The following is an 11,337-nucleotide window of genomic DNA, read 5'->3' as shown; positions in this document are numbered from 1 at the left end:
AATTCAATATATCGCCATAATGTAATAATGAGTGAACTGATGGCGGGATATAAAAAAGAGACCAAAGTAATAACTGTAAACCAGGTCGGTGGGTAAGGCCGAGGCTGCAACAAACTGTTGGACCTTTGATGATGAGCTAGGAGAGGTACAGTTATAGAATTTTTGAGATTTTAATAAACCTAAAAAATTAGCTAGCTTGTACCCGTAATGATGCTACTAAAGAAGCTGAGGTTTTCAGTAAAACAAGGCAAAAACAGTACATTTCATCTGCCAGTACACCTAAAAAACGACACACTTCTCTTACACACACGCGTTATAACCAATGTCTTTGTTTATTCTAGTCTTTTTTTATTTTTTAAACTATCTTTCCAGTTTGTGATCACATCATGAACCTTTTTGTTTTCGTCTTTATCTACAGAGTGACTTCAGTAATCTTTGCAGTCTTCTCTTTCTTATCTTCTTCACCTTTCAACTCTGTTTTTGCTTTAGCTGCTCTATACGCCGCCTCTTCCTCCTCCTCCTCTTCCTCCTCGTCCAGTTGGAGGCTCCCGGAGGAGAACCTCATCCTGGCGAGTCCGGCGGACCGCGCCACTTTACCGAGCGGGGGTGGTGGTGGTGGGCAGTAGTACGGGTAGAAAACCTCTGGGTCCGAGTCGCTGTAGCTTCCCGAGGTTCCTCCGATCGCGCAGAGCGAGGCGGGTCGATCGGGCAGAGGGGAGGAGTTCAGCGGGAGGTAGGTGGGTCTGGAGGGGCGTGTCAGGTGGGGGTAGTAACCAAGGGGACGGAACTCAGAGGCGGGGTTGAAGGCGGGGTTAGAACTCCTCGACAGGTGAAACTTAACGTCGGGTTGGCTAACCACGCGACGAGGCAGCCCGGGGAGGAAGTTTGAGTCGTCGCTATAATGACCCGCCTCCGTGCGCCCAACGCCCAGGAGCCTCGCCCCGTTACTACCCGGATGGTAAACCCGAGCCAACCCCAGCCCGCCAGACCCGTAGGGGCGCAGGTTCCTCCTGATTGGCGAGAGCGATGGGGAATCGTAGCTCCGCGGATAAAAAGGCGACCGCGACGGGCCGGCCATCGTCACGAAATCCCGCCTCCTCGGCTGCGGGAAGCGTTCCAGGGAGGAAACGGCAACGTAGTCCGATAAGTAAGGGTGCCGGTTGAGAGGCGAGGAACCGGCCAACGGGAACGTCGGGAGGATGGGGTGATACTGGTAGGCTGGACTGTTCGGGTAGAGGAGCACCAACTGCTGAGCGGCGTCCGGGTGTGGCTGGGGGTTGGGCCGACGGCGCGAGCGGTTACCGTAGACGCCGGCTAGCCTTTGGGCTTGGCGCTGCACCCCGATCCGTCCCCCCCTCAGGTCCTCCATCACGGATGTGGAGGCAGGTCTCGTCTTGAGTGAGGGGGTTGACGCGTGAAGAGACGGAGAGAGGGGGGTGACTTTGGTGAGAGGGCGGGACCTCTGGGTGACCTCGACGGATGATTGGCTGCGTTTAGCCCCTCCTCCTCTGATGTCGACGTCCACGCCTCGGTGATGTGGGGCCGACTCATCCTGACTGCAGACCGCCAAGGCGTGACCCGACCGGGTGAACAGGTGGGAGTGCTCGTACAACTGAGGAGGTAAGAAACACAAACATTAGACTTTCCTATACTGCAAGCAACAATTATTTTAATTAGCTATTAATCAGCCTATTAGCAACATTTTCGCGCCATCTCTCTAATAGTTTAGTTGGGAAACATGTATTCTTCAGCCATTGTTAAAAAACAAGCCAACAAAAATTGCGAGCCATTGTTAGTGAAAGTGTTCTTGGAATTATTCTGCCTTCGCTTTCGATCCAGACACAAAAATCATCAAGTGTACTAAGAGAAAACAAGTCCATATGCATGTTTCTGTGCATAAATGGTAGTTTGTCTTACTTGTTTGGAGACGTCCGTGAGGAGATCGGGAGAAGAGCGACACTGTCTGGGATCGAAGTCTGACTGACAGTAAGTCCTGGATGAAGAGCGAGAGGACAAAAAGACATGAGAACCAAAAGAAATTACCTTTCTAGTGTTCTTTATCGTGCTTTTCCCCAATTTTCCTTTAATATACGATTGCCTGAGGTTCACAGGAGGAAAATAGATCAAAGAGTTGAAGCGAGTAAATTCAAACCTAGGGGTCATCCAAGTTCTTTGATTGAAAGAATTAAATTCTAAAGCTCTAGTTTTGGGTGGATCAGCACAATGTTTGCACCTTTTTGATGGTATTTTCATAAAACGGGTCAAGTTCAGCATCAGAATGAGTGTAAATTACGATCAAGTAGTCTCATGAATTTATTCTCACCTCTCAAAGTGCGAAGGCTTCTTCTCCCCTGACCCCATACACTCCAGCAGCTGTTTCTGTGTCCGTCCGCTGACACACAAACAAAAAAAACTACTTGTAAAGTTACGTCTATAGATTATGTGTTTACACCTAATAGACAAACAGACACAATAATATGTGACAAAAGCAAACCAACTGGAGTTTATTACCTTTTCCACCACAGCAGTGTGTGTTTTACCTGTATCTAAAGCTGGAGCCTTTACAGGACAGCAGTGTTTTGTGCATCGTCTTGGGTTCCTCGGACAGCCTGAAGAAGGCATGGTACTCCACACACGTCTTCCAGAAGGACTTGCACACATCTCGGCTGGCCATGGATAACTCCAGCGTGTCCTTACACGACGGCTGCATGGACAAACATTTCCCATCAATACAGGCCCAATGCACGTGCACAGATAGATGTTGAACAAATAAAACATGACAGGTCCTCACCCCGACTTTGTCGTGTAGTTTGATGAGGAAATGTTTGCGCTTGAAGCTCAGCTTGCGGATCTTCGCCCAGCTGAACGTGTTGATTTTGGTGTTTCCCTAAAAAGTGCAGAACAAAAAACAACCAAATGTCCATCGGTGCAAGACGACGAGGAATTTGGTCGGTTTTAACGTGTTGGTGGCGATAAATCAAAACTTCAAGGGATCACCAAATTCTAATGGATTCCTCATCTGGACACCTCGAATGTTTGTACCAAATTTAATGGCAATTCATTTAATATTTGTTGAGATATTTCACTTTGGACGAACCCTCCCTAGAGCTGAGCTGCTACTGTGGACATAAACAGCACCTCCTGCTGGCAGACTAGAGCGACGCCAGGTTTATGTTTGAGGCCGTGAACCACTAACCTGAAAGACCAGGACTCCAGAGTGTGTGACCGCCAAGTTGATCCTCATTCCCTCCCCGTCATGAGCGGGGTGAGGCCGGATGCCGTACATGTCCAGCTTCCTCGCCACCTCCAGCAGCTGGATGTCAGAGTCTCCTGGAGACGAACCTCTACGAAGAACGTATGAACCAAACACATTTTTACCATTAATGACAATGAGTGTGAATCACTGTGTAGCCCCGCCCCCTAAAGCATCCCCTCCTTTATGGTCTGTTTGACTCTAAATGTACCATCATTTACTAAATGAACATCATGCTGTATTGAAGAAGACTTGAAACTAGAGATTGAGACCATAAACTCATGTTTACAATGTTTACTGAGGTAATAAATCAAGAGAGAAGTAGAGTCATTTTCTCATAGACTTCTATACAACCAGAGGAGTCGCCCCCTGGTGGACATTAGAGAGAATGCAGGTTTTGAGACACTTCCACATTGGCTTCACTTTTTAGAACCGGAGGTTGCCACCTGAAATCGGCACATCCTCAGGAGAGTGTGTACCTGTGTCTCCTGTGAAACTTGGTGATCTTGTGGTCTAGATATTCCTGGTTTGGGACGTACTGCTTCATCTCTAAATGGTGACTGTCCAGCTCCTCGTCGTAGTCGCCTAGCTCTGCTGCAACACACACACACACACACACACATACACACACACACACACACACACACATTTACATTAAAAAAACGCCTGCTAAAACAATGTTTGGGCAAATAATAAAACAAACGACTTTTTCCTTTAGCTGCTAGAGTTATGCATAAAACTGTTGGGTTAAGTTAGCATTTTCAGCTTGTGTGGAAAAATCCAATTACATTTCTATAAAGCATCTATTTTGTTCTCCTTTTTATGCTCAATAATCAGTCATAGAATTAGTATTTACATCCTTTACTTAAGTAAAAGCACCTGAAGTATAACTGTAATAATTATGAGCAAAATGTACTGAAAGTAGTTAAATTAAAAGTATTGATTGATCAGTGAAATGTTTATAATATCTGATGTTTCTGGAGTAATATTACTGCTGCATTAATGTGCATGTCACATGGTTTTAACTAGTTTAATCTACATCCATGCATCATATTCTATAAGATCATCACGTTTGTAGCGTCCTGTGAGAACCTCGTGTGTCTGAACAGCTTTGTGACGATTCATCTTCCAGCTGATCCAAGAGGCTTTTTAAAGACTTTATTTAGCTGAAGAAGTGGGAGGATTTTCTCAACACATAGAGAAACACTTCACCCTTCAGTTTATCACAAACATTCAACACCAACACATCTGGAGATACGAGGTTTTACCTGGACGGGAACTGTTATAATGTAATGCTTACACTGCAGGATGTGAGAGACCAGCAGGGCGGCACTGTTGTCATTGCAGGTCAGACTGCCGTGACACAAGTCCTGCTTCATCTGTAAGGCAAAAAGATACCTACACACAAACAATAAGATAATCTATGATCGCAAATTCAGCATAAAACATCGATCATATCAGAGGACGCTGTTACCTGGTGAGGCTTCTCTTCAGCTGTCCAGGATCTGGTGGAAAGAACTTCACTATAAACCTGAAGAACAGATCGCTGGTGTCTGACAGGAGAGAGGGAAAGGAAAGAGAATCACAGCTGAAATATACAACAAAGTTAAGGTTAATGCCCTGAAAAAGAACCCAATTTAGCTAGCGAGCTAATTTAGCTGTGTTCCACACACAAATGGAACGTTATCTTACCTGATGCCTTTTATTCGGCAACTCTTTTTCTTAGCCAGGAAGCATCACACCATGACGGGATCAAAAACTACATCTATTTGTTTCCAAAATTACATCCCATAGTGGTCCAAAGGAAGAGGCGGGACTTTGCAACACACATACAATGAGACACATAATCAGCTCTCAATCATAATCCCATGAATGCCGATCATAGTTCCAACTTCCTACTCATTTGGCTTTAATTTCAAAATAAGAGCCCGGTGTTATTCAAGATAAATTGGCAAATTAATCCTCACACTGCTTTCAAATAGCTGGATGAAAAAAAAAAAAAAAAAGGATTATTTTAGCCAGCATGTTAGCCTGAAGGAGCTAAGCCACAGAATAGACGATAGCTTCTTTAGAGACTTACATTTAATCTGTTTGGCCAGCGGCTTCAGCAGCTCCAACCACACCTGCAACCGAAACGCCGTTAAATGACAAAGAAATCCAAAATAATCTTATTTTCCGTGTGTTTTACTTTCTCTTACGTAGTTGCCGCCGTGGTGTCTGAACTCTAGTCCGAAGTATTCTTTCTCCAGCAGCTTCAGATGACCGCACACTTTGTTGAAGAAGTCGCCTCCTAAAACCTTTTGCTGAGCGGGAATTAAAAGATGGAGGAACAGAGTGAGAGGGATGATTGGATTTTGTTAAATTGAGACGCTCTTAAAACTGGAGTCCGGGGGACACCCGGGGGACCCCGGACTATGTGGTGCAGCTCTGTGTTAATTAGTTCACTTTGCATATTGAGAGTTTCTGTTCCTAACATGAGCTGGAGGTCCGTTGACTCTTTGCCTTTCACACAAAGAAAGGTGAGAAAAGTCAACGATGTCTTGGTGTTAACGAGACATTTAGATGCTTGATTTCATATGTTTTGTTGTGAGTTTGTACTTTTCTACTGCAGGATTGTACAAACTAAAAACTAAGTTCGTTATGTTTGTACTGCAGTTTCATGTCATCGGTCAACATGTGTGCTGCAAAATGAGCAATGTATGAGTCTGGCTTTACACGTTTGAATCAGGTTGAAATTGAGAGTTTTTCATTAATGTTCATTAACTTGAGAAATTGAGATTTGTGATTGGATGGCATGTTTGGCTAACAGCTAACAGAACGGACGTGTGTTTGGCTAATGGCTGCCAGAACACACACATTACATTGATTTAATTGTTTCACTGTTTGCTTTATCTTTCCCTCTGTCTTTATCTTTTTAATGTTACATAGTGTAATACGTACACTTTGTGTATTTCCCCCGTTCTTCTAGACAGTGATAATTATTAAATATTATTTTGTGGCGCAGCTGTCTTTAAATGATAGATACATATTTTGTAATATTTTTTGACAAGGTATCTTATTAGGACTGTTTTATTCCATTTCATCCTTTCCACCTCAAACCTCCTCTCTCCTCTTTCACTCTTCCTCCTCTTCTTCTCTCTCTCCGCTCCTCCTTCCGCTCTCTAATTACCGAGATGCTGTTTTATGCATTGCAACACAAGGTTGGTGTTTTTTTTTAGGGATTGCTGTCTCTGCTAGCCGGCGTTCATCGCCCCGGCGGGGGTCGCTGGACGCCCTTCATTAACTTGTCAAGAGAGGGAGGAAGAGGAGGGACGGAGCAGCTGTAACCGATTTATAAAGAGAACACAGGCCCAACCGATGATTACTGGAAACAAATGGCCGCCCCCAGAACAACAGAGCAGTTAGTCTCAACAGAGCGGAATAGAGTACAAATTGAGTGGAAAGCAACTTTATGGTCCAATCTGCTGGATGAAAATTGTGATGGAGAAAAACGCTGAAATACAACTTTTATTATGGCTACTAAGAAGTTTAAAAATGAAAAATAACACGGAGGTGTGGAATTGGAGAGAAGTGAGACCACTGTAGCCACTATTTGCATAACTCACCAGAATCTCTGGCTGCAATTGTGTTGCATTGTGGGTAATGTAGGCGCCAAGGAGGAAGAACGCTGCATCGATTTTGATAGCTTCTAAAAACAACTGTCCATCATCCGTTGGTTTGTGGATGTTTTGAAGCCTCGAGTTTGGAAATTTCGCCATCGCCAACTTGGAAACGGTCGTCTTTATGTTGTTGTTTTTTTGCAACCAATGACCAGAAGTAACCATATTTACAATGACGGCGTATGCGTCTCTGGTAGAGACCTGTCAATCACAGTAAGCCCCGCCCCTAAAGCATCCCCTGCTTTATGGTCTGTGTGACTCTAAATGGACCATCATTTACTAAATGAACATCATGCTGTGTTGAAGAAGACTTGAAACTAGAGATTGAGAACATAAACTCATGTTTACAATGTTTACTGAGGTAATAAATCAAGAGAGAAGTAGAGTCATTTTCTCATAGACTTCTATACAACCAGAGGAGTCGCCCCCTGGTGGACACTAGAGAGAATGCAGCTTTAACACGTGAAGCATTGGCTTCACTCGGCAGAACCGGAAGTTGCCGCCTGAGTAAAATGCTAAATCAGTACTTTGTTAATAGAATACCAGCCTGCATTTCTTTTTCGTACCACTGGGTGTAAATTGTTGTAAATTTAGTATTCTACGTATAGTCTAAAAAACAACAAAATTATAAAACTGTTTCAGTTTGACCCAAATTTAGTTTACTATTCCTGAAATCATAAGAACTAATAGCTTACATTTTTTTCATAGAATAAACTTTGAGAGTACATTTCACTACTCTGTCTAGCCACCATTCCTCCGGTCCTTCACGCATCCATCTTTTATCCTCCACCACGTCTTAGTATGGGTTCGGTCTCACACACACATATTACCACACACACTATATTTATCACAGGGTGGGTACAGTTTATTTTTGCCCTCATCCATCCATTCATCCCTTCTATTTTTCTTTCTTCTATTTCCTCCTCCTCCTCCTCTTGTTAAGATGCTACTAATGTCCCGGAGGGAAACCGACAGGAGCTACTTTGCTAACACAATACTGCGAGCCACACACACACACACATACACACACATACACACACAAGCCTCTTTTTAGATTGCGTTACTGCCTGGAAGGCGGCGTCACCATGTTGAACACGAAGCGTCTCTGCTGTTCTGCAGGTTCATAGACAGCAGAGGGTTTACGTTTCACATCCAGACGTTTTCACGTCACACAGATGTTTGGCAGCCGGGGAAACATCTGTAACTGTTTGATTTCCTGAGTATTTGTCTGATTCTTTAATATATTTAATTAGAAATCTATAAAAGTCCAAGTCTTTTATTTATTGTAAATCTGTCCTTAACAATCCTAATTATATTTTATGAAGCTCCCAACGAGGCGTTGATTTAACTCTTAATGATTTTAGCGTGACATTTGTTGACGAGTTATCATTTCATTCTTAAAGGAAGAATTAATTTATGATAATTATGATATTTCATGTGCTTTTGTACCTAATTATAATTTCATAAAAGTGTCTTTTAGTCTTCGGAATCCATCTATGGCTGCAACAAACGATTATATTCATCATTCATTTATCAACAGATTATTTTCCCAACAAACCTAAACCAAATAGTTAAGTGTCCTACAAGACAACAATTAACATTTGAGAAGCTGACTTTCTTGAAGTTTTAGATGGATAGATGGATGATAGATGGATAAATGGATAAATGGATGGATGGATAAATGGATGGATGATGGATGGATGGATGAATGGAGCCTATAGAAGTATGAGACGTTGGTGACTGTTGCTGGTTTTAGTTTATAGTTTAAGAAGAAGCACTACTCTCATAAATAGGTGTGAAGGGACACTATGGAGCTGTGAACCTGGAGCCTCAAAAATCAAGATACCAGCTGTGGTCATGTGGGAGAAATCCAACTTTCAGTGATGAACGAGTCGTTAGGTCAACAGTTCAAGGCCCCTAAGGCCCGCAGGTTAAAAGTACTCAGATCTTTTACTTGTAATGTACTTTTATGGTAAAAATACTCTGTTATGACTAAAAGTGCTGTATTATTAAAGTACACATTAGCAGTTTGGTGTTACAAGACGATATACTGCTAATATATTAGTAGTTACAATAAGCAGTAGTGGAGGAAGTATTACATGTTTTACTAAATTAAAAGTTGTGATACCACAGTGTGAAAATACTTCAAGGAAAAGTCCTGTTTTCAACATGTTACTTCAGTAAAAGTGCAAAAGTATCGCCATGTACTCAATATGTAGAATAGTGTGTATCATTGGATTGTTATTATTGATGCATTAATGTGTTCATCACTTTAATGTTGTAGCTGGTAAAGAGCTCATGTACTTTAATCCATAATAACACATCATGTGTTAGTTTATTTATATTTAGTAAATCTAGTGGAGTGGAAGGATATTAGCATTAAAATGGAAATACTTAAGTAGAGTACAAGTACCTCATCATTGGACACAGTAGCTGATTAAATGCTCTCAGTTAGTAAACTGTGTATCACAGAGAGAGGTGCACGTGCGCATGCGAAATACGTACAAATAAACCAATTTATTTCAACTGGTGACGAACTTACTTCCACCTCGAACGTGCGCTCGCTGTCATCCAGGAACACCACGCGCAACCGGAGCTTCGTCTCCTTGGAGACCCGGGACTTGGTCGTGAGGCTGCCGAGTCTCCGGGTCCGCCGGGGACGGTCCCCCATCTCCCGTGTCTCTCACGAGGGATTACGACCACGGGACTCCATCCGTGATGCCGTCCACCATCCTGACGGTCAATCCAAAAGTCAGAGAAGAACCGCGACGGTTTCACGCGCTCCTCCTCCTCATCCTCATCCTCCTCATCCTCTCCGGGGATCCGTGGCTGTCCGCTGGAGCGCGCGCTCTCCAGATGCGTGACGTTGTTTCCAGACTCTGAACCCACGCTTACCACCAACACAGCGTCTCCACACTTCACTATACTACAGTACTACAGCTATGAAGTACTACAGTACTACAGCTATGAAGTACTGAGTACTGCATTCAGAATAATACTCGAACGTAGTGAAGTATCATCAGAAATATGTACTTAAAAGTCCTCATTATGGTGCAGATGAGTCCTCATGAGACTATTATTAATATTATTAATATTATTATTAACAAGCCAAGCTGTAGAGAAAAGTAAATTTAATCAAGTATTGTACTAATATACACTTTCTAGGTACTTTATTTGAGTAGTCAAAAAAATACTCTGCTTGGAATAATAATTTGTTTTAAATGTATTTGTCTACCATTGATCAAAATGGAAAAAAAAAACTAAAATACATACATCTGTTAATATGTAAATGTTATTTTTTGATTTCAGAAGTTTGGCTGCTGAACACCAACAGCACCAACGTTCTTCACTGAAAACTCCATTCTCAGCGTTTGTATAAGTTTTCTTTTCTTATGTATTTTCTGTGAACTGGCGTGTTAGGAGCACAGAGATGATGCTATACACTCTCTCTGTGTGTGTGTGTGTGTGTGTGTGTGTGTGTGTGTGTGTGTGTGTGTGTGTGTGTGTGTGTGTGTGTGTGTGTGTGTGTGTGTGTGTGTGTGTGTGTGTGTGTGTGTGTGTGTGTGTGTCCTCCATGGGAATAATATGAATTTCACGGTGGCTGGACGCTTTTAGAGGACTGACCTGTCCTAAAGTAGGCTAGTAGTGCAATGCCTCTACTCGCCTCCAGCATGGACTGAGCACTTAGAGTGTGTGTGTGTGTGTGTGTGTGTGTGACACACATGTAAAATGTTGGTCAAGAGATTTTCTGTTTCCTTTGTCTGTTTCTGTGACTGACACACATGCACACAGTCACACACTTACAGTAGATTAGATTGAACTTTATTGACATTTCACAGAGAACAAGTACTGCTAACAGGAAGTAAGCTGCAAACATCAGTAATAGTGTAATAGTAAGAGGTACTACCTGAGAAATGAGGGTTCCTAAAAGGGTCTTCATGAAGAGCTGATGTTCGAATCATTTGCTTTGGAAGAACCCTTTTTCCAAGGGTTTTCTGTAGGACTAAGGGTTCCATTAAGAACCCTTTTTATCCAAAGAACTCTTTTTGGAAGTAAGCGTTCTTCAAGGATCGTTGGGTGTTAACAGATCCTCTCAGACGCTCCAAAAGCTGTGATTGTGAACCAAGATGGTTGAGCTGCACCACATCAGCCCTGGTCCTTGAGGAGCCTCGTGAGTGAGTTCTAATCTAGATGAAACCCTTGGAATACGAAAGGGTTCCCTGTAGAACCCCCTAGGTCTGTTCTAGATGAAACCCTTGTAATATGAAAGGATTTGCTTTAAGAACCCTTAAGAGAACCCTTAAGAGAACCCTTAAGAGTCTTCTAGAAGAAACCTTTGGAATATGAAGGTTCCTTGTAGAACCCCCTAGGTGTGTTCTAGATTATAGCTTTGTAATATGAAAGGGTGGGTTCTTGTCGGCACCC

The 11,337-nt window shown here is 42.8% G+C and overlaps 1 protein-coding gene across 1 annotated transcript; it reads right to left on the bottom strand.

Moving 5' to 3' along the window:
• Positions 1–412: 412 nt before the first annotated feature.
• Positions 413–9,583, bottom strand: LOC306714529 (FERM domain-containing protein 7; the record flags this gene model as incomplete). The annotated part of the gene is made up of 12 exons (XM_079184573.1): positions 413–1,612; positions 1,918–1,993; positions 2,324–2,392; positions 2,541–2,704; positions 2,792–2,887; positions 3,197–3,344; positions 3,733–3,847; positions 4,554–4,651; positions 4,728–4,806; positions 5,334–5,376; positions 5,452–5,556; positions 9,455–9,583. The coding sequence occupies 12 exons, from the start codon at positions 9,581–9,583 to the stop codon at positions 413–415; spliced, it is 2,322 nt and encodes a 773-aa protein (XP_079040699.1).
• Positions 9,584–11,337: the final 1,754 nt, after the last annotated feature.

Source organism: Pholis gunnellus, assembly GCF_910591455.1.
Source record: "Pholis gunnellus genome assembly, chromosome: 23".
Taxonomy (NCBI): Eukaryota; Metazoa; Chordata; class Actinopteri; order Perciformes; family Pholidae; genus Pholis; species Pholis gunnellus.
This window is presented reverse-complemented; position numbering and strand designations above follow the sequence as displayed.